This window comes from Prunus avium, chromosome 2 (assembly GCF_965620075.1).
Source record: "Prunus avium chromosome 2, drPruAviu1.hap1.1, whole genome shotgun sequence".
In the NCBI taxonomy this organism is placed as follows: Eukaryota; Viridiplantae; Streptophyta; class Magnoliopsida; order Rosales; family Rosaceae; genus Prunus; species Prunus avium.
This window is the reverse complement of record NC_142285.1, coordinates 7,825,386-7,850,131: the sequence shown is the minus strand read 5'-3', so window position 1 is coordinate 7,850,131 and position 24,746 is coordinate 7,825,386. Positions and strand designations below refer to the sequence as shown.

General features: G+C 37.4%; 1 protein-coding gene and 1 pseudogene across 1 annotated transcript; both read right to left on the bottom strand.

The window, feature by feature from the left end:
• Positions 1 to 17,088: 17,088 nt before the first annotated feature.
• On the bottom strand, positions 17,089 to 17,913 carry LOC148296391 (putative disease resistance protein At3g14460). Its single transcript, XM_088248509.1, has one exon. It carries the CDS (start codon positions 17,911 to 17,913, stop codon positions 17,089 to 17,091), a length of 825 nt encoding a protein of 274 aa, XP_088104635.1.
• Positions 17,895 to 21,058, bottom strand: LOC148296390 (putative disease resistance RPP13-like protein 1 pseudogene; annotated as a pseudogene).
• Positions 21,059 to 24,746: the final 3,688 nt, after the last annotated feature.

The window sequence follows — 24,746 nt, the reverse complement described above, 5'->3', positions numbered from 1 at the left end:
TTTAAAACAATATATTCACTAACATTTCCATGCTTTGATATTGTTAAGATTTTCAAACTTTAAACACAGCTTGCGCGACGAATATATGTCTATTTCGTCGCGCCATAGTTGAATGCGCGACGAACAAAAAATTTCCATCGCGCAATGAAACTCTCAGGGTTTAGGGTTTAGGGTTCACGGTTTATTTTGCGCGACGATTTATTTATTCGTGGCGCAAGTCCTCAAATTTTTGGTGGTTCCTATCCCGCGAATTTAAAATACCTTGCGCGACGCTGATTATTTCGTCCGTCGCCCAAAGTTAAAATATTGTACTATGTGCGACCGATTTTGTATTCGTCGCGTAAGATCACAAACATTTTGTGCAAAAAACGCGCAGTTTTGTTCTGTCTTCAACCTCTGTCTGTCTCCAACCCTAACTCGCAGCCCCTTCTCTCTCCGATTCGAACCCTAACTCGTAGCCGCTCTCTCTCCTCCGTCCCCACTCATCCCTCTCAGTCCGTCTCTCGTCGGACCCCTCTCATCCCTCACAGTCCCTCGCTCCTCTGTGCCACTGTCTCTCCTCCGTCCCCACTCATCCCTCTCTGTCTCCTCCATCCCGACTCATCCCTCTCAGTCCCTCTCAGTCCCTCTCAACAAAACTCGCCTTGCATCCCTCTGAGTCCCTCTCTCCACCGTCCCCTCTCAGTCTGTCGCCTCCTCTGTCTCCGCTCATCCCTGTCAGACGACGGCCCCCCACTCTCTCTTTCTCGCTCGCCACCGCCGGACTTGCGTGCTCTCCGGTCTCCCTCGAAACCCACTTGGTAAAATTCTCAACTCTATCCCCGATTAATATTTTCAATTGTGAATTTTTGTTTCTGAAATTTGTGGATTAAGTTTGGAATTGTATATTTGTTTTGCTGTTTCAATTTCTATATTTATTTTGTGTTTAAATTGCTGCTTAGTCTGATGGTTGGTTAGGAATCCTATGTTTCAATTTTGTTTTTGTATTGGATTTGTATTTTAGATTTTAGATTTGATTAGAGGTGTTGAAATTGCATTGTTGTGTTGGATTTGTGAATTTATAGGTGTATTGCTGTTAGATTTCAGATTTGATTGGAGCTTTAGCTGCTGATTTTTGTATTTTGATTACTTTTCGGGGGCTTTAAACTATGTGCTACTAACCAAATTTTGTATTTTACTTTGTATTTTGATCACATACCGACTCTTTCAAAATTGGGCTGCAATTTCATTTTTCTTTATTATGTGCTTCTGTTTTTTGTAATATCATACTTGTTTCTGTTTTGTTTGCTTTCAAAAATGTGCTTATGTTTTTTTGCCATATAAAGAATACATGTTTCTGTTTGTTTTGTAAATATTGAATTTGTTGTTGATTAGGTTTTGAGGTTTTTTAAAAAATAAATATTAATTTTACCTAGGGATGTTTTTAATTCTAAGACCTTATCAGTTGTGCAGATGTCAGAGCTTATCAGACGTCGTAAGACGGTGATAACTCCACATAGTTCAGCTCCTCCCCCGACTACGGTGTCAGCTCCCACTGCTCCAGCACAATCGCACGACATGCCAGTTTCTCCCCACGTCTCCCGTGCGTCGGTGTCATCAGAGTCATCAGTGGCGCAACCAGTTAGTGCCAGGCGGCGTCACCGCCCTCCCAGCACGACCGACACCACGTCGCCATCTGCTGCTAGTGTGTCGGGGTCACAACCAGGTAAAGATTTTTCTTCAACTCCAGTTGTTTTAGACCAAGAATTTTAGTAGGATTTGTTATTTAACATTAATTTTATATTTCTTTGCAGCCAAGAAGAACACCCGAGGACCCTGTCGCCAGTTGAGCACGGCCAAACTCACCCGGGTGAACAACAGTCGTATCAACATCGCATACGACGCGCGGCATTGGGCTGCACCAATCGCTGACCAGCACAGCTCGTTGGCCCATGACATTGGATCCGTCGTTCGGACTTATTGCTCGATCAAATGGAAGTCCTGGAAGGTCATGCCTGATCAGGTGCGGATGGAGGTGTTCGGATAGCTGTCGGTATGTATTCTATACCTTTTAATTTGTTTTTCCCTTGAAATTTTATTTCTAATACTTAATGTATGTAATGAAATTATTTTAGACAAACTACAATTTAGAGAACGTCAGCGATGAGTTGTTGGCGTACATCAACAGACTCTTTGCTGACAGGTACAAGCAGTGGAAGAGCGACCTGCATCACCATTTTCAGGCATATGATGATCCGCAGGTTGCTCTTGAAGAGGGTTGCTCGAAGGAGCTTGAGGGCCGGGAGGATAGTTGGCAGTGGCTCTGTGATCATTTTCAAGAGGCCGATTATGTGGTATTTTTTTATATTAAATTGAAACTTATTACATGTTTCTTATTAATGTGTATTTACTTTTTTATATTTCATTTCACTTTCAACTAATACGTTTTATTTTTTGTATCACAGAAGAAGGCCAAAGCAAATAAGGGCAATAGGCAGAAGAAGACTCTTCTCCACCATTCAGGTTCCAGGCCCTTCTCCTATAGGATGGAGGCGCGGCGCCAAGTAATAATAAAGTCGTTTTTATTTATTTTTTAATATGTCATTAATATTAATTTGTTTTTTCCGTACTAACATTTTTCTTCTCTTGCTCAATTTAAGGGGGGGGGGGGGGGGGGTCCAAATTCCCAGAGATTGATGTCTTTGGCGACGTTTATGTTCGACCTGGGAATGAGTTGGCGGAGTCCCTTCATGTAAGTAGCCTTTAATTTAAATTATTATGTAAGCGTTCAAGTTTTTATGGTTATTATATGAATGTTTTACTTCATATTTTATGTTATGTTCAATAGACGACGATGATTGAGAGGAGCCAGTTGGTTCTTCAGGAGTCCGCCTCCCAGCTTCCTCCCGATATGCCGCTCGAGTCCGTGGTTCCTCCATCAGATGCAGGGTTTCAAATCCTGACTGAAACCTTGGATCAGACTCTCGGGACGCGCCTAGGGACATATTGTCAAGGGATGGGGAATGCCAGGCAGCGGCAACCTAGAAGACCCCGTGAATCATCGGAGTCAAACGAAGAGGTGACTGCTTTGAAGACAGAGGTGGCTGAGCTCAAGGGTCATTTGTCACATATTCTACAGTCCCTCGCTCACTCCGGCATTTCAATCCCGCCTTTTCCTCCCCCGTCGACCTCCGAGCATGGCCACCACACCTCTCCCCCTGTCAACAATGTCCAGACCTCCGAGCTGCATTTGCCAGACGACAATGTAGATCTTGGAGGCTTGTTTGATTAGATTTTAACATTCTTAATTACATTTTAAATATTTCAATTGTCCTAAATATATTATGTTATAACATTTTACATATCTTCTCTTCATTACCTTTTTTTTATTGCAATTTCATTTAATTAAAAAAAAACCAAATTTATTTTTGTTACCAAAATAATTAATTTTAATTTTAAATTAATTATAATATATTTATTTTTGCGCAATGATATTTTTCGTCGCGCAAATTTCCTTTTTGAAAATACAAAACCGTGAAAATAAATTTTAAAGAATTTATTCTATTTTGCGCGACGAAACTTTTTGTCTCGCTAAGTAACTGGTACAAATACAATTCGTCACGCAAATATTTTAGACACGAATATGCTTTCGTCCCTCTATACCTGAGCGACGAAGATTATTCCTCGCCCTATGTTTGTGGAACGAATCAATTTTCGTCGCGCAAATATTTGAGACACGAACATTCTCTCGTCCCACTATACCTGAGCGACGAAGATTATTCCTCGCGCTATGTTTGTGCAACGAACATATTTTCGTCGCGCAAAATTTTGAGACACGAACATTCTCTCATCCCGCTATACCTGAGCGACGAAGATTATTCCTCGCGCTATGTTTGTGCAACGAACATATTTTCATCGCGCAAAATTTTGACCGACGAAAAATCTCACCGTCCCGCAACTTTTGGTGCAACGAAGGTTTACCGTCGCTCTATTTGCGCGACTAATTGAATATATTCGTTGCACAAAGGCTTTCTTGACGATCTTTGCGCGACAAATATTGCGCGACGAATCTTCTGTCGCATTACTATTTGTGCGACACAAATGTACTTTGCGCGACCAAAATGCCTTCGTCGCGCAAATACTAAAATCTAGTAGTGTATGCATGGCTGCCATGGTCTTAGAATCTTCATGAAATAAGGTAAATTTGTTCATAGTTTATACTTGTTCTCAAATTGTTCTCAAATTCTAACTGATTACATGTATGTCACTTTTCATCTTTGGCAGTTTTGAACATCATATGGAACTGCGAAATTGTTTGCCCACTGCAAAATTAAGTATCATATGCAGCTTCGTAGTTTTGTTGTAAGGCTGCTGGTCATCTGTTTTGAAAGTCTTGTGCATGCTTATATTCTATTTTTGTCACTTATAAAGTTATTTGTGCAGTTAGACTCTAGTAGTTGTACTACGTGATTATTTGATCATACTATCTTTCTTTTAATGTGCATTTCAGGTCCTATCGAAGTAAGAACTCTCTGGATGTAAAATGAGGAATATTGTACTAGAACACAAGAGGTTTCTACTGGAAAAACTCAGTTTATTTACGGATTTTAGTGTGTATATTTGGCAATGCATGGCTTGTATAGTTTAGTTGAAACTAATTGGACAAATGCACTAGTATGATGTATTTTCAGTTGATTAGTTTCAATACATGCAAATTGTCTTTAGAAGTATTCTTTGCTTTGAATTACCTTGTATTGTGATAAAGTTAGCTCTTAATAATTATATTAGTTTTCATAGTTGTAAAATAATATATTGCATAGTCCAAACCTAGTCCCAGCTGGATTTTAAAAATAAAAAAAAAAGGGGGAGGGGGGGGGCCTCTTTCCCCACCTAGTACCAGCGGGATTAAAAGAAATGGGCTCATTTCCCCCCTGTTTGGGAAAAAAAAGACACATACAACAATGTCACGTGATGTATTTTAGCCGTCAAGTAAACTTCCATGTGACGGTTCTTACATGTCAAGTAATTTTCAATTGACACTTATTAGATGTCAAATAACTACAATGTTGATACTTAGAGCCGTCAATGAATTGTTAGTTGACGGTTAAAAGGCGTCAAGCAAATGATTAGTTGACGGTTACAAAGCGTCAAGAAGAACGATTACTTGACGGTTAAAAGGCGTCAAACATAACAGTAACTTGACGGCTCAAAGCCGTCAGCGTAAGGATTACTTGACGCGTAAAAAGCGTCAATAAATGGGGTACCCCTTTCCTGACAGTGGTATCTTTGACGGTTTGTGAGCCGTCAAGTATTATGTTTCCTGACACTTTTTAGCCGTCACTAAAGGGTGTTTTTCTTGTAGTGATCCTTGGGGATTTCAGCCCATTTCTTGTCCGCAAGTGGGACTCTGGAGCGTGCCAACACACTAATGTAAGACTGCATCTCAGTATGTGCAAGGCCACACGGTTTCCCCTTTTTATTGTACTCAACAACTGGCTTGATTTTCTGATATTTTCTCTTCACAACACGGGGCATTGTGTTTATACCCTGACTTCACAACACGGGGCATTGTGTTCATCTTCTTTGAGGACTTGGCTTGAGGTTTTACAACTTTAAGCTCCTTACATTCTTTTTTTCAAGCCAGAGTCCTTACTTTGGTCTTGAGAAACCATGGTTACAAACAAATCAAACCTGCAAGTGAAAATATTTCATAAAAAACGATGTCTATTTATAAAAAACGACGTATTATAACATTTCACACGACGCAAGAACATAACAATTGACGTAATAATACATTTATAACGACGGTACTTAACTACCGACGTGGTTAAATGATACAAAAGACGTGAATAATAAATAACCGACGTCTTATGATATAAATACAAAAAACAGAGTAGTGGTTCCAGATTCAGACCTTCAGGTGAAAATATTTTAGATTTTCATTTACTAAAAACGACATTTTTTAAAACAATTTGACGTAGTATTATTATTTACACGACGCAAAAATAGAACAGCATACGTAATAGGACTTTAATTTGACGTATATTTATATACCGTCGTGATATGACAACTCACACGACGTTAATAATAAGATACCGTTGTCTCGATAAGATGAAATACAAAAACAGAGAAGTGGTTCCAGACCCTTTCTTTCTTTGTCTTTGTATTTTATCAAATTTGGAAAAATGTAAAATGATTTTCAACAGAAAAAAAAATTAAAAAGATTTTCAAAACAAAAACCATGGTTCAGAGAAATCAAACCTGCAATGAATATATCCTAATACATCAAATAAAAAAACAACGGTCATTTTAAAAAACAACGTAATACATACTTTCACACGACGCTAGGATAACTGACGAACCGTCGTGGTCTTTAATTTCTAACCACGTAAATAAAAAGTCACCGTCGTCTTATTTAGTTGAAGTACAAGTAACAGAGTAGTGGTGCCAGAAAATTTCGTTTTTTTCGCCAGAAAAAGCGTAAAAAGATTTTCAAAACAAAATGATTTTATCAAACTTGGAAAGAAGTAAAATGATTTTCGCCTGAAAAAACGTAAAAAGATTTTTAAAACAAAAACCTATAATAATATGCGCATGCAAAAAAGGAACAAGAATAGTGAGAAATGCTTACCTTTTGTGTGCAATGAAAGTTTTCTCTTGGAGTTGGGAGTTTCAGTTCAGAGACGAAGAGGAGAGGAAGACGATAAGATACAGACACAGCGCTTTGAGAAAGAAAAATGAAAGAAGCTTGAAATTTTTTCTCGGGTTTGGAAACAGTGAAAGTGTAGATTAGGTAGGAGAAAAGTTTAAAATATTAACAGACCGTTTCATAACATGACGCTATTAATAGAAACCGCCCTAGTATGTAACATTATACGACGCTATAGGTTGTAACCGCCCTAGTACAATGGTTTCAACAACCCCTAGTTTTCCGAAAACACCGTGTTTATGTCTAATTACACGACGATTTTTTCTTCCAAAAAGATGTCTCCCGTCTTTTTCAAATTTACACAACGACCTTATATTCAATAATAACGACGTTAAAGATCTTATAGAACGTCGTTTTAATTACACAAACCGACGCGTAACCTTTTTAATTACACAAGAAATTAGTCTTTCAAAAAAATTTCACTAAAATGACAACATCTGTTTTTTGATATATCGTCGTGGTTAATGAGGTTTATACGACCTCAGTTTAGTGTGAACCAACATCTATGTTTTTAGTTAGACGTCGCTACTTTTAATAGAACTAACGTGGTATAAAAGATTATTTTATAAATAGGGGTTTTTCATGCGTTCTTTCGCTTTCATTTTTCAATTAGGGTCTCAACTTCTTCTTGCCCTTGGCTCTGTCTCACCTCTCTGGAGGCAATAGTTTGGATGTTGATGTGTGTGCGCGTTTGTGTATTTGAAAGACACAAACACGCACACATCATCAACTTCTAAAAAATTGTCTTTCTGAAAGCAAATGTCTTGGCTGCTGTCATCAAATTTTAGAGGCAAGTTTTTGGGATTTTGATGTGTGTGCACTTTTGTGTATCTGAAAGACACAAAAACACACACATCATCAACTTCTAAAAAATTGTCTTTCTGAAAGCAAATGTCTTGGCTGCCGTTGTCAAATTTTAGAGGCAAGTGTTTTGGATGTTGATGTGTTTGTGCCTTTGTGTATATCAAAGACACAAAGACACACACATCATCAATGTCTAAAATATTGCCTTTGTGTGTTGGTTCGATTATGATGAGGAACAAAATTCATTCTGGTAAGACTTCACTTTAATTTGATTGTGACGACGGTTTTCTATATAAATCGTCGTTTTTCACAAATCTTGTCATACTATTGATCTACCACCGTAGGAAAAAAAAAATCCAACAAAAAAAATCTTAAAAAGTAATAAAAATTAAGACGACGGTTTATAGATAATGACAGACGTATAAAGTTAATTAATACGACGGTATTTTTAACTCCACAAAGTGGTAAAAAAAAATTATACGTCGTTAATTGAACAAACCGTCATGGTTAGTACAACTTATGCGGACAGTAGAGTTATAGATACCGTCGTAGTACACTGTAAATAAAAACTTGATAAATTATCTTTACCGTCGTGGTACATTGATTTAATACGGTGAATTTTTTGTAATATACCGACGTCAATTCCTTTGAAATTATGCATCGCTGACTAAGAAAATTTGGTCATTTTTAGTTATCAGTTAACACGGCTGCTGATTTTGTAAACCGTCGTCATTACTTTCTACGTCGGTGGCTTCATAGCTGCAGTCGTTGTTTTTAGGTTCAGATTTTAACTCAGAATAAAACCTTTTTAAAAAGACGATGCTTTTTTAATTTGGTGCGTCGTTTTTAAAAAATATCCATGCGGATCCCCTTTTTTAGGTGTTTAAGTTATGTATCTACTACGGGTTTCTATTACCGTCGTCTTTTAAAACACAACGACAGTTTTTTGATCTACCATCGTTGTTTTCTGGTCATCTTTTGCACTTTTTGTAGTAGTGTATAGAAGAATATAAGACATGTAATCAATGTGCTTTCTATCGTTGGCTACCTAAAAGATCAATTATGAGCCAAGCGTTTTTTGATATCATAAAAAAATGACAACTCATCATGCTAGCTATTTGAAAGATTTGTTTCCACATAATAAATTGGGAACATGTCTATTATCTAATTACTAGTGCTTACTTTTTCTTTTGGCAGGTTGTTTTTGTTCTCGCTATTGCTTTTTTGCTGGAAGCAAGTTTATTAGAAATAATTTGCAAAGAGGTGAATTCCCCTGCCATTTCTCATAGTCATTAACTTTTCTTATTTAAGTTTATGTCTATATTTTCATCTATATAGTGGTTATAAATACAAGTTTTAGATGGATAGGCAGTGGATTGCCAAATGTCGTGATTGAGGAAACAATCCAAATTATAAGAAAGAGATTGAATCCTTCATTGATGTTGCAAGACACCATGTGAATGCCAGTGGTGAGATATTATGTCCATGTAGGCATTGCCATAATTCATATTGGCACCCTATTGATATGGTTCAGTTCATCTAGCACCTTCTCATCCAACACCTACTCATCCAGCACCTACTCATCCAGCTCATGAGACAACTCTTCAAGAGGTTACACCTCAAGACACAAGCGTCATTTTTAAGGTTTTTATAGTTTTAGATTGGTGAATAAATGGTGATGCAATAAAATCTTCAGGGGGTCATACATGAAGACACAAGTATGATTTTTCTATTTTATAATTCTATAGTTTTAGATTGTTGAATAAATGATGTGCAGTAAACATTTGTTGGTTGGTATACTTAAAGTTGCTTTGTTTTTCTTTATATGTTAATGCTATGTTCATGTGGACAGGCCACCTTGGCTCTGGATAGTCTATGGAATAAGCGACCTGTGGAGCATTGGCATTGGCTTTGTGATAAAATGTACACTGAACCCACTTTTGTGGTATGTATTCCGTATTTGTTTTATGGTTTCATTTTTTAATTTTTAAGTAACAGTGTAACTGTTATTGTAATAGTTAATTCATATATTTTTTATTACAGGAGAAGTCGAAGAAAAATTCTGATAATCGTAAAAAGAACAAAGCAAACCACAGGGGAGGTGCATGCTCAACAAGCTGTTAAAGTAATATAAAGTTACATAGGTACTTTAAATATTTTCCAATTGATTCTAATCAATTTTTTTATTTTTGATTTATAGGAGGGGAAGCCTTTATCATTCATTGATAATTGGGAAAGGCTACATAAAGACAAAGAGCATAATTGGATTAGTGAGGATGCCCAAGAAAAGCATGTAAGTCAATAATGATTTATATTAGTATTGTACCCAAATTGATAGAAATCGTGGATCCTCTTACATATTTAGAAAACACTATGTAATACTTCTTTTTAGATGGGTGCTGGTTGATTAATTTGCATGTTTAATTTGTTGGTTTGTCTATAGGAAAAAATGAAACAAATGCGAGATGAACTGAGGGCCAAGATGATTTACAAGATACAGTACGGATAGTTGCCACAAATATGCAAAGTGTGCAGGAAGATTATTCAAATTTGAGGGCTAATTTGGTGGCAGCTCTGGAGGCATCCAACAATGGTGGGCTGGATAATGCACAGTTGATGTCAATGTTGTGCGCAACTTTGATGCTGTGCAACAACCTAGAAGGAGATTTACATGTTTACATTATGTTATTTTGGATATTAAGCGTGTTTAGAACCTTGGATATACTATTAACTTGGATATGCTATTTTGGATATTATTCATCTATGAGATGAAGCTTTTGTATTCTTGATGCAGAGTATTATAATTATTTGGATCATTGTCATGAAATCATTCACACATATTATCAATTGTGATGAGTTTTTTTGGCATAACAAATTATACAATATGATGATTTGTTATATGTCATATTTTAAACAAAGTGACAATTTATAAAGCATCACAAATTGAACGTTATGACAACTTGTCTATCGTCATATTAGATACCATGTGACCACTTGCTAGTCATCAAAAAATGAATTAGATGACCTATTGTTACACGTCACAAAAGCAACAATGTGACAAAACACGAGAAGCCACATATTGTAAACAGTGACAAATTCATACATCGTCACAGTGTACTATATGTGACACTGAGTTATAGTCGTCGCATTTGACATCGGGTGAGGGGCCTAATGTGATGACCCTTGTGACGCCAGAATATGGTCACTTTAACGTAACCGTGAGGAAATTTTGCCTAATGTAAGGAATTTTTTTCGTCACATTAGGCTTTTTTTTCTTGTAGTGATCTCTACCTAGTTTCCAGATTACATTTTCTAAAGACTTGAGGTTTGATCATCATTGTTGGTTACCAACTCAAAGCCAGATCAGTGACTCTAGAGCTAGAGGGGTTGAGTTTCTTTCCGCAATACCCACGTGATTCCAACGATAGAACGTCAACATGAAATGGATAGAGGACACTCAGGGGAGTTGGTAGAAATGTGAAAACAGAAACCACTCCCCATAACCATTAAATTTCAGGAAAACAGGCTGGGTTTCCTTCCATACCCATGAAGATTTGGTCAGTGAGACATTCAATTCCAGTTTGCAAGGAACGCACAAGAGGTATTCAAGGGAGTTAATTCACAAGAAGTCAAAATTGATCACCATGACTGACTCTTGATATGGGCTGTTTCTGTCAAAATAACTACTACTCCCTTATTTGCTGGAGCGAACACTTTTCAGCGAATATCCTCCAGATATTTAGGAATCATCATCAGGCAGATTTTCTATAAATACAAGAGGATGTGAACTGGAGAGAGGACGGCAAAAACTCTCAGTCACGCTGACAAAATCAAGAAAGGTCACACGATCTTGAAAGTCTTCAAAACTCAGAAGCAATTAGGCTATCTAGCTTGCAAAAGCCATCCAACTTTTGACAAAACAGACAAAACTTGAGATTCTAACTTCAATCCAGCTCAAAGAAGCAGCTCACAAGGGAAACAAGATTTCTCTCGTTACAAATTTGGTTCAGAATAAGTGAATCAAGCGGAATTCAGTTTGTTCATAATATGAAAACCTCAACAAATTTCTAGAGACATCTTGATATCCTAAAACCACCAGAATATCTCTCAAACAATCCCTAGTCAAGCAGAACAGGTATTGAATTGCAATTCCAGGTCAACAATTGCCAATCTAGCCACCTCCAATCCAGTCCAGATCAGACAGATCCCAGTTCTGCCCACTCAACAAGCCACTCCATGGCTCAAATTGATTATAGCTATGCCAATCTCAACGTTGGTATCAATTTCCAGTTGATCTCTATTAGTTGAAGGTGCTGACGTGCAATTCCAGTCCAGCTTGAGTCACAGACAACAATCCAAGTAGAAATCAAAGCCCAATGTTCTGATGTCTTTCCATACTTGGCAGTTCCTCTTTGTTTAAATGAATAATAAGCAATTCTTTTTGAACTTGTTTGTTTTATTTCCAAACACCCATTTTGGCTAAACTTACTAGTTTTTATTGTGAAAAATTATAAAGCCCTCATCCGTCTGAGGCGAGAAAAGAACTTTTTTGGGAGATATTCCTCACACAATTTCACAATCACTTGATGGGGTGCAAGTTATTACATTCCATAGTCTGTTAGGGTTTTTAATTGTTAACCGTGGCACGCTCGCACACAAAAGAAAGTTGACTTATCCACCACCAATAGTTTTTAGGTTAATAGGGAACTTTACACTACCACCACAAGAACTACATCAAAACGGGTAAACAATCACATTATTCAGGAAATTAGGACCATTATCAGAAAGATTAAGATGAGATTCATATTGTTATGAAAGGATGCCAACTCTCAGATATCAAAAAGCAAACTTACTTTTTCTTTTTCATTTCACGAAGGTCAATTGGCAAACCTTTCCACAATCACTTGTAATATCATATAATGGTCATTGTGAATAATCCTGTAAGCTTCATAATAGAAGGAACAGAACATTTTAGAGAGTAGGGCATATACCTTGGACAGATCTCACCTCTATATTTTCTGCTACCGCTTTCATTCTTTCTCTAAATCTTCAACTTCAACTCATTGTTGGGAGATGATAAAGAGCATACTTAGTTCTCTATTTATCTCAGCTCAAAAATGTACTTCTAAGTTTTAAGAATTGACTAATCTTAGAATATGAGCAAATTAATTTCTCTTGTAGCTTCTGAAAATTAATTGCCAACAACAAGTATATGTACAAGAAAATATACGTGGAATAATTAAAAGGGACCTAACTGATACGCTAACAGCAAAAAAGGGAAACAGTGAAGAGGACAACACTGAAAGATGCATATTCAATATCAAATGTTATATGAAGCATCATATCTTCTGCCATATCAAGTAGAAACAAGAACTTTGTCTCCAGTAATGATAACAGACTTGTTTGGCATCCATTTCTTATTTCCAATTCTTCAAGACCATAATCTAAAATATCCATAATATCGATGAAATATTGAGGATATTATCCTTTTTTTCGGGTCAAGGATACTTTGGAACCATACACATATCGTATAAATATTGATAATATCGATGATAATATCGACGTCTATAATTTCTCTCACATTTCAACAATATTTGGCCAAAATATTGCTATAATATCGATAATATCGAGACAATGAAAAATTTGAAGAGTTATTTACACTAACACCTCCTGATGTTGCTTGTGTTTTCACAAAACCCCCTTAAGTCTCAAAAATTACACGAACACCCCCTGAGGTTTTAGTTTATGTTCAAAAATTACAATAACACCTCCTGAGGTTGCTTGTGTCCAAAAATTGATGATTTCATTGGAAAAAAATTATGCAAATGACAAAATTAACCTCAATGAAGTATATGCAATCTAATCTCAAAGGCCAACTTTGTCATTTGGAGATTTTTTTTTTTTTTTTTTTTGTATAAAATCATCAATCTTTGGATGAAAAATCAATGAAAAGGAGTTTTGTGAAAACAATTTAAAACCTTAGGGGCTATTCATGTAATTTCCAAAACCTCAAGGAGTTTTGTGAAAAAACCGAAAACCTCAAGAGGTGTTAGTGTAAATAACTCAATTTTGAATCTTATAGGAAATCTATGTGGTACTAAGTTACTCATGTATTTTACCATGCAATGTATAAAGTGTAAAATATTGTAGCAAATCATTATAAATAAATGATTATGGTGTGTTTAATATTCTTTCATTAATTATTACACTACACTTGCAGTGTTTGTCAGCTCGCTATATAATCAACTTAAATCAGTTAAATGCATTTTCTTCCAATTTTTGTGTGATAAAGTAATAGATAATTGACTAAATAAACATCCTCCAAAGTTTCAAGAAAACTTTACAAGTTTTTCTTACAATTTTCATGGTTTTTATTCAATTTTTATAGATATCGATAATATCCCAATATTTCCATCGAAATTTCCATGTTTACCTATATTTCAGAAACTATCGATATTTTAGACCTTGTTACTAAAATACATGTGTATTGAAATGATTCCAATTCATGACTTCACCTACGATTACCAACACATAAGGATTAAAATAAATATATATATATATATATATATATATATATATATATAAGGGTTCTATGTTAAAATTCGTACCTCAAAATCCGGAATGGGGGAGTAGTTGATTTGATTCCCATTCCATAATTTACCTATCAAAGTTCCCCGATTCATGACTTCTCCCTTTCCTAGTAAGTAAACGTTCCGAGAGATTAAAAATAAAAAGAAAGACTTATTTTAACATGTCTCTTAAAATTGTTGAGCGTTAGCGTGCAAAACATACATGCACAGTGCAAATAAAATCAGTGTCAATTTAGTTCCATGCACAACAATTGTAAGTGCAAATAAAATGTGAGTGCATGTATATTTTGCTTATTAACGCTCAACAATTTTAAGAGAAATGTTATGATTAATCGTGCATGTAGCATTATACTATTGTGATTGTCATGGGAACAAGGAAGAGAAGGGTCATAACAATCTATAAAAACAGAACATGGAAATAAAGGTAACATGAGCAGCTCATCCCATAGCGTAGACAACCTCAGAGATTTCTTATTGAACTTGAATGACCGTTTGCTTGTCAAAAATTTTGAAATGTATGGAAACATTGAATATATGTATAACATTCGATGAATAAGCTATAATGTGTAGAGACAAAGCTTTTGTTGGAAACAACAATCAGTATCAAACTGGCTGTCCTTGAAGGATTCATAGACAAAGCTATAATCTTTCAATGCGGGACAAGAGGAAATTGAACTTTAACAATACGAGCTTTAACAGGTTTAAGTACGCAATCCATGGCTGTCTTTGAAGGCTGCATATGGCATTACAGAGAAAGTAACTTTCAACAACATCATCATCCGATAAAGTTTTCTTGCAAGAAAACCAAACGAAGACGTGCCCCCCAGGGTTTAACATGAGTTTATCTTGTTTGAGATGAAGAATTCTTCATCAACACAAAGAGAGCTTTTCCATGCGGTCAGATCAGACGAAGGCCGCCCCTCCAAACACAAATGAACTATCTGCAGGACAAGATAGCTCCGATCAAAGAGCTAATAGAAAGCATACTATTATGATAACTATGAGATTGTTTTTGTTCTATTTTTGGGTGTTGTTTGTGTGGGGTCGTTCTGAGCAATGGTCTAGTGCTAAGAATATAAACAAAGGTGCCAACTTTCAAATATAAAAAAGCAAACTTTTCTTTTTTGATTTCACTAAGGTCAATTGGCAAACCTCCCCACAATCACCTGCAAGATCATGTGATGATGGTCAGTAATGAGTAATCCTGTAAGCTTCATAATACAAGGAACAGAGATTGTGAGAGAGTGGAGCAATACCTTGGTCAGTAATGTTTTCTGCTACAGCTTTCATTCTTTCTCGAAATCTTCAACTTCAACACATCAGAGCATGCATTTCTTGAGTTTGTTAGAAGATGATAAGGTCATTCTACCATAAAAGAGCATGCAATGCGCTTTAGTTTTCTTCAATTGTAAATGTAAATGAAATGAAAAATGAGGGCAATCCATACAATAAATTGTTATTCCCTAAGAATTAACAAGCAAACCTTTCGGAAGTGAAAGGATCAGAAAAGGATCAACAGAATTTTACCTCATACTTCTATTCCTCATCAGATTTTGAAAAGCCAGTTCTAATAGCTATACAATGAGAATTTCAACTCGATTGCTTTCAATTTTCATGCATATCTCAGCTCAACAAGATACTCCTAAGTTCAAGACATTAAGAATTGGATCGTTAGATTCATCTTAGAATATGAACAAACTAATTTCTCTAGTTAATACGCTAATTGAAAACTAATTTCCAACCAATTGATACGCTAATTTCCAACAAGATACTTCAATTCGGTAGATTTATATGAATCCGATTTGTGCTTTGTTTTGAATTAGAATCATGAACATGTAGTTGTGTAATACCTGAAAAATTTCTGAATTGGAAATGGCATCGTATCAAATAGGAGCACGAACAGGAACTTTGTCTCTAGTAACGAGAATGGACCTGGGCATCCATCATATATTTCTAATTCGTCAAGACATTAGTCCATGTTACGAGTAGTACTGGCCATAGCTTCAGACATTAGTCCATATTTCTAATTCATCATGTAGAACCCCACACCCGGACGACAAGCTAAGTCTTTCAAGCAAGTAAGATGAGAAGGCAAGCTTCCTCATAGCTTCAGACACTTGTCTAAAGTCAGGTCCTTGATATGAGGAAAATCTGGACACCGGCCTTCCGGTCTTCATTCCTCCCACTCTGGAAAATGAGTAAAACAGATGAGAATGCATGGTGGATGTTATCTATTACAACAATGGGGAAGCAAAATAAATCAGGGAGAGTGCAGACCAATTGTTTGTTTATTGCCCAGTATCTCAAATTTGTGGTATGTATTATTCAGGAAGGCTTGAGTGAGTTGGCTAACATCAGAAGGGGAGGAATAGGAGGGTTTTCAACAATTATAAGGGGTTGGGGATGGAAGAGCTTCCAAATAAGGTGAAGTTCCTATCTTCACCTTGAGCATTGGCAGCTCAAGGATAATTTCTTTGTTAAAGCTCTTACAGTTGTATTTCTCTTAAGATCAGCTCTGTTCCTGTTCTGTGGTGGACGAGTACTTGTTCACTTCTGTGGTATTTTACTATCTTAACATCAGAAGGGGAGGAATAGCAGCAGTGGCAATGTAATTCACAAAAAGCCGGGAATGCATGCAATTAGTAACTGAAGATTCGATTATTGACAGAGTGTGCCTATGGTGTGGTTGGTTATAAGCCAAAAATGAATATGTATTAAATAAATAAATAAATGTGCTGAACAACAGAGAATGATCTGGGAAGTACCATTTGATGCAACCGTAAAGGTTAATTGGATGCAAAATTGATGGCAAATTTGGGGCAATTGACATAAAAATTGTTTAAAATGTGTATTTCGGTTTATTTGGATAGTGAATTTCAGTTTTTGTATTGAATTAGAAGAAAAGCAGTTAAAGCGGTTATTTGAAGTACATACCTGACTTGAGTTTGTTTGTCTCTATGAGAGAGAGAGAGAGAGAGAGAGAGAGAGAGAGAGAGGTGTTTAATATCATCGTATGATGACTTCATCATTTATCTCGATGCAAGGAATGTGAGATATGCTGGCCCAATGATCTTGTCCCGTCTTATTCTGATACCTTTTCTCCAGGGCAGAACATCTGACAATCTTCAGATAAGAAAGAGATGGCGGCAGACCCTCTTCTGGCAGGAATTCGACACTCGGACAGTCAGAAATATATAGCTCTTGAAGAGAAGTGAGGTGTTGAAGTGCCTCTCCTGGAAGGAATTCCAGACTGTCACACCTAGCAATAAATAGTTCTTGAAGAGAAGTGAGCTGTGCAAGTCCCTTTCCATCCAAAGATTTCAAAGTTGATAGCAAAGAGATGCTGAGGGTGTGAAGAGTGGTAGGGAGCAGCTGTTTCTTGAGCAACGTCTCCAAGATTTCATCACTTCCCCTGCCACCAATTTTAAATTGTTCAAGGGAGACAAGTGCTTGCAAACCCCAGTTACAGTAGTCTACCACTGATGAAGATGAAGCCCTCAGTCTCTCACAATTATAAATGGTAAAATATCGGAGGTTGGGAGGCAAACCCCCATCTTCTGCAATTGACTCCAGATTTGGAAGATTTCTTATATCCAAATATTGAAGGGCTGTGAGGGTGTGAATGCGTTCAGGTAATGACTTTAACTTATCGCATCTGCTGAAGTCCAATCGAGTCAGGTTTGGACAGCCAAAGATAGTCAATTGATTGAGATGACTTGGATTCTCAACGGCTCCTCCTTCTTCAATCAAGCAAAGCGATTCCAGATTCTCACAATTGCCAATAGTAAGTGTCGTCAATTTGGGAAAAATGGCCAAGGGGAAGGACCTCATTGAATCACAGCTATTATATATAATCAAAAAGTCGAGCGATGTTAATTTGGCCGACATCTCATGAGGTAGGAATTCTAATCTCCTACAATTGTATATATCTAGTGAAGTCAACGAAGTGGGTAGGCCATCTTCAGGGAACGACGACAGCGTTGGACAATTCCAGAGATTCAAACTTTGCAGACGATTGATGTTGGGCAAGCATTGTATGTCATAAAAATTTCTAATCATAAGTTGGGAGAGGAGTTTTGCCTCTAGTAATGATAACAGACCTGTTTGGCATCCATCTTCTATTTTCAATTCTTGAAGAGAATTGTAGTTGAGATTAGTACTAGTACTAGTAGTAGCAGTGGCTCTTTGATCATGTAAAACTCCACACCCTTCCACGCTAAGCTTCTTCAAGCAAGGCAGATCACAAGGCAAGCTTCCTCTCAGCTTCGGACACTTTTCTAGAATTAGCTCTTGGAGACGAGGAAAGTCTGGACCTCCACTCCCACTTGGTACCCATTCCTCCCACTTTGACATCTCCTTAAACTCCAGCCTCTCCAGCGATTGAAATGGCTGAAATGGCTGACCATACAACTCAGGACCTAATGTCCTAAGAAATTTCATATTACATACGAAGAGCTCCTTAAGAGTAGGTAGCTGTCCAAGCGGTGGCAACTTGAAGCAATAATGACAACCTTCAAGGCGCATAACTTTTATTTTATTGAGGGCAGAGTCTCCCAACCAGTTTGGGAAGCTGGTCCCGCCATAAAGTTTGATGGTCAATCTCTCCAAATTCATGCAAGGTTGGAGCTTGTCAAGTACATATCTCACCTTTTCGGAATGATCGGGATCTTCGGAGCCCCATGCCAACTCTAACTCCTTGAGATCTTTTTTGTTCTTCAAATTAGCTTGCAAGGCATCCCTACCATCAACCACATTATTAAGCTTCAAAATTGAAATTCTTCCTCCAAGATGGGACAACTCCCCCAATTCGTCAATAGTCGACCCAGTAGATTTCCCCACAACAAAAGTAGTCAATGTTCTCAAACTTTTTAGTCTACCCATTTGCACCGGCATCTCTTCAATTTGTGTTCCACTACAATCAAGATGCCTCAAGTTAATCAATTTTCTCATATCTGCAGGCAATTCAATTAGAGAGGAACAATATGATAATAGTAATGTCTGTAGACTGTAGAGAGTGCAAACTGTGGAAGGTAACCTCTTGATTGCGGTATCAGAGAGATCCAAGTAGCGCAAATGAATGAGGTTACCAATAGAATTGGGTAACTCAACAATATTACCATATTTTGACAACTTTAGCACCCGTAAACATAATAGAGATGGCACTAACTCATGTAAAACCCTTTTACTTACATAATGCCGATGCCATTCTCTTCTTAGGGGTAGGAAGGTTCGCAAATGCTTAACCTCATATAATGGCTCAAATTTCGCAGCACAATCAAATTGCCCTCTAGCATACGACAAATGCCGAACTCTTTTCAAAACTTCATGTGATTCGCCCCCTTCCCATCTCAAACAGGATTCCCTTGACATAGACATAGCTAAGTCATTGATGAGATCATGCATTGTGAACTTCTCATTTCTTGATCTTTGAAAAAATGATCGTGACAATAAGTCATCAAAGTATTTCTTAGTCAGCTCTTCCATTCTTTTCTCACTCTCAGCTTGTGGAATTAAACTTTCTGCCACCCACAGTAGAACTATATCTTCTTTTTGGAATTCATAGCCCTTTGGAAAAATTGAGCAATAAGCAAAACATCGTTTTAAATGAGTTGGGAGATAATGGTAACTCAATCTTAGAGCTGGAATTGCATTACATTTTTCAGGAGACAACTCCCAAATATTGCTATTTAGTATGTTGTTCCATTCCTCATAATTTGTGTTGAAACGCAAGAGGCCTCCAAGTGTCTCTGCAGCTAATGGTAAACCGTTGCACTTAGAAGCAATTTTCTTACCAACTTCTTCTAACTCTAGATGTGCACTTGAGTTTCCATTTTCGAAGGCATGTTTTGAAAGTAACAACCAGCAATCCTCATCAGACAACTGTTTCAAATAGTGAATTGGAACTGTGCACATGAGAGATGCAACACTTTTGTTCCGTGTTGTCACAATGACCCTACTTCCCCATGCTCCGGATGCAAAAGGACGTTGTAGGAGACTCAAATCACCATAGTTCTCATTCCAAAGGTCATCCAACACAAATAAAAATTTCTTGTCCTTTATTTGTTGTCCTAGCTCCACTTGAAGAAAACTCAGGTCTTTATTATCGTAAGCTTTTGAACTGACTGACTCAATTAGGGTCTTAGTTACCCTAATAACATCAAAATCATCTGAAACATAAGCCCAAGTTCTAAGATTAAAATGCTCTTTCACTTTGTCATCATTATAAAGGAGCTGAGCGAGGGTTGTCTTGCCAACCCCGCCCATTCCCACTATGGTGATGACGGAGACATCCTTGTCGCTTGCATCATCAGATAACAACAGTTTCATCAGCTTTGCGAGACCTTCCCCCCAACAACACCTTCTCTCAGGCCAAGCACATCCTTTTGTTTTGCGAGGTGTTCTAATCTATCAAACAACTCCTGAATCCTACCATTCATGCCTTGATAAAAAGGATTAAGAGAAGTGGAGAGGAAGTTCCACACCTGAGTTTTGACGGTTCGATATTCAGCTTCCACCTTGCATCGCAGAACTTCAGAATTGATCTCGTCCAGAAGGTCATCCGCATCAAAGACAGCATCTTGAAGCTCATCAAGCCACTCTTTGACATAAGTGTTCGAGAACTGCTTCTCCTCCGCGTCATTAAGCCCTGCATTGAGGCTCAACAGCGTTATCTTCAGTTTCTTCACAAGCGACTCGTCCAGTTTCTTTCCCCCGAACAAGTCCCTGAACTCACGAGAATCAATCTTGTTGCACAGCACCTGCACGGAAGCAGAGAGAAAAGCCTCTCCAACCAAAGCCATGTTTCGATTCTTAGCAAAGGATTGGGACTTGAGTTAAGATTTGAAGCAAGTTATGCAGCAAAGGATTTGGACTTGAGTTAAGATTTGAAGCAAGTTATGCAGCAAAGGATTTGGCTGTTGAGAACTTGAGTTAAGATTTATGTTGTTCTCAGATAGCTCAGCTAGCACAACTTAGAAATACAGGCAAGGCAGTATGAAAGCTTTTGTGATTGTAATTATATATTATGTATTTAACGAGCACCGTTGGTTGGCTGTCTTGTCAGTGTTCCAGTTTTTTTGCGCAATGATGATAATTTAAATTAAATTATGGTTAGCCCTCACATAGGGACGGTTTTAAATTAAATTAATTTTAAACATGTCTTTCTCTGGGAGGACAAGTTTTTCAAACTTTTCTTTGCCCTCACATGGGGACGGTTCGTCAATACCATTAATTAATTCAAATTGTGTAGGTGGGTTCTTGGAACCCACACGGCCTAAGGAATAATACTCAGGTTTGGACTGTTGGAGAGTGGAGGATGACAACTCTTAACAGATTTCAATACATAATGGCGTGGATTTATTCAATCCATAAAGCAGACATGTGCTTAATGACTTGTTTCATAAGACTTTTATCATAGAATTTTATTTACTTTTTTGTTTATTTTATAAATAGTATCATCTTTTAATATTTATCGAAGTAGTGCATAACCAAATGGAAATTACTTCTATTATTTATCTTTTGTTTATGGTAACTCATGCGCATACATGAAACCAAAAATGTAGCAAAAAATAATTTGGCACATTTTTAGATTGATTATGTCTTGATATTGCATGACTCAAACTTAACTGTTCTAGATTGCTTATGTATTGAAAGAAGTAGCAACACCATATCTCTAAAGCTTAACGAAAAAATAAACATGCAATCTTTAAAATGTTCAACTGCTCCAGTTGCCTGCTCCGCAACATCTGCCGCCATCTCATCAACTACGTCTTTCTCGATATCATCTTCCTCAATTACAGTCTCTTCAGCCACTTGCTCTTCGGCTGCCTCTATGTCCACAACATTCATGGGGCAGGCCAAGGTAGAAACTCTCGACGTCTTCATCTCTAATGGAATAACAATGAGCGACCACACTTTTGCAGTCCAAGTAACCCAACTTGTATGCATCGATAACGGCCTCGTACTTGAGATGGAAGAAGGCCTCCTTGCGACTATGCAAGGCAGCTACAGAAGAGTTGAGTTCACTATCTTTTTTAGCAAATGAACTCTTCAGCACATACATACTCTCCTTCATTTTAGACATCCTCGTTTCATGGTAGATCTGCTTTGTTGAGAGCTTGCTAGTCAAATCAACATTCTTCTTCTCCAACTAGCTGAGCTGAGAAGAAGAGGGGGCAGCAGTAGACGAGTTCCAGATGGCCTCAACAACAAAAACTACTTATTTTTGAAGCAAACTGACAGTCACTTCCTTTTGTTTCTTCAAGGAAAGACTTGAGAACATGCCAAGATCACTAGCCTGATGTATATGATCAACTAGCTTGACGCAAGCAGACGGGCTCAACAGAAAGTTCGTCTTAAGCTGGTTAGACATATATGCATCCCTGCAAAGTTGGACTTGTCAACCTTGGGATTAGCCTTTCACGTTTCCGAAGAACCCTTCGCTCGAGTATATGACTCTTTAGCCTTCTTAGCTGCAGCCATCCTAACCTCCAAAAGAGTCAACGACGCCGAATCAGCTTCATGTTTGACTGCTTGTGACTCGACAGCTGGATCACGATGGTTAGGTAAAGGAGCAGTCCTCCCAGTTCGATCCTTATCCTTTGATCGGTGTAGGTGACTTGAACTTCGGGGAGGAATGTCACCATCTTTTTGCTTTTCGACAGGCGAACTGGTTCGGCATCGGACTTCTTTACAAGGCAGATTGCAATTTTTGAGCTTGTCAGTTGGAGACTTGAGCGAAATGTCCCGAACATTTTGCATGCCACCAATATTTTTACTCTCTGGGCTGACAAGGTGCTTGACCCTGTCAGATGACGAAGGAGTAGTTCATACTTGAGTCTTCTCATCAGAGGGGACCTCTTTCAAAGAAGACAAGATGACTGAACAACTACGAAACAAAGGAAAAAATTTGCGAGCTAAATTACATGTCAAAAAAAAGAAAAAAAAAAGAGGACTCTCAGCACTAGCCAAGCTGCCGCATCTTTTCTCAAAGATCTAATCGAACTAACTTAGGAATCAGAGTGCCTTTGGGTGTGGTCTTTTACTCCTATTTGTTTCGCAAGAACCGAGAAAGGGAGAGAAGGAAGCTTGAAGGGTGAAAAATCTACATGCGAATATTCTCCCATGAGAAAACCAAAACTCCAACCATGTTTCGATTCTTTGCAAAGGATTTGGACCAAGTATTGTGGGTTTTGGAAATTCGTGTTCAGTTTTGGAACAAGTTTAGAAGGGTGTTGAGATTAGGTAACTCTCAATTTGATTTGACTTGGGAGTCTTCGGGTGAGATTATTACTACCAAATACTTATATTATATAGCAAAAGAACAAATGCTTGTGTAACAGACTCAACATGAGGATGGGGTCGACAAACTCGACATAAAGCTACCGTCCATCAATATATTATTGGGAAATAGCTCTAAATGCCACCATTTTTTTAGTTTTAAGTGGAAATACCACCTCTCCCCACTTATTGCACACATAACACTTTTTCTGAAATTTAGTTCTCTCTCAGCTCTCTCTTGGCTTCGTCTCTCACTTTCTCTTCACTCTCTCGTCGCTTAGTTCTCACTCTCTCTTCTCTCTTCCTCTCCCAGCAGAATCTGTTCATCGAAGCTCAACTTCATCGTTCACCTCCAACAGGTATTGTTCATCGTCATTTTCTTACAGTTTAGGGGTTTCTCTGAAGTTGGTTTATGGGTTTATGGGTTTCTATGAAATTGGTTTGGGGGTTTGTTCGAAACTGGTTTAGGGTTTAGGGGTTCCTCTGAAATTGGTTTCGGGGTTTCTCTGAAATTGTGATGGCTCCTTGTTTGAAACAGTGAATGGGTTTGTTCTTTGTGGATTGATGCTTGCACTGCTGTTGTTTTGTTGTTGCTATTGATGTCGTATTGCTGTTTTTTTGCTGGTGTATTGCTAATTTAGTGATGTTGTAATGACATTTTAGTGCTGTTGTATTGCTAGTTTATTATGGTTTTATTATGGTTTTTGTAGCAATTATTAATTGGTATTTGGTGGCTTACTATGGGTCTTTATGACCATTGCATTTAACCTTCTTACAAGTCTAATCAGTATCTATTTTCTTTTTTGAAGATGATATCTAAAGTCTAAGACAATTAACCAGTGTATATCATTTTTAACTTGTATGCTCCCAACCATATCATACTTTTTGTTTCAGAATAATGCTTGTTAATTTGACATATTTTTTTATAACTCTGTTTACTAACTTTAGGGCTTGCATATTGGATATGGATAAGTTTTCTTTCTTTTTCATATTTTCTTGTGATTCTTTGGAATTTCAGTTTGGGGATGAATATTCAATGTCTAAACGAAGAGCAAAGAACCATATGTGGTGTAATATGAGTTCTTTAAAAGTTTGCTCTTTTGTTCTTGATCATTGTCTGCTTAAAAGAAAGCGGGAAATGAGTAAGGATGGGAACTTGGTATTATATTTTGCTCTGACCCTTTCCGAACTAGAAAAAGCCTTCATCAACTGCGCTGATGAGGAGGATGTCGTGAAGTTTGGATTTCTATATTTTGTTATTTTTGTGCTGTTAGGTAGTGAAAAACATGTCAACATTGATATGCAGTAATTGAAGTTGTCGAAAGAGTATGCATGCGGGTCATGAATTTCATGGGTTGCGGTCGCCGCAATTGTAGAGTATGCAA

Excerpts from the sequence above, each read along its gene's own strand:
- LOC148296391 (XM_088248509.1), bottom strand. The coding sequence starts at position 17,913 with ATGAGGTCCTTCCCCTTGGCCATTTTTCCCAAATTGACGACACTTACT.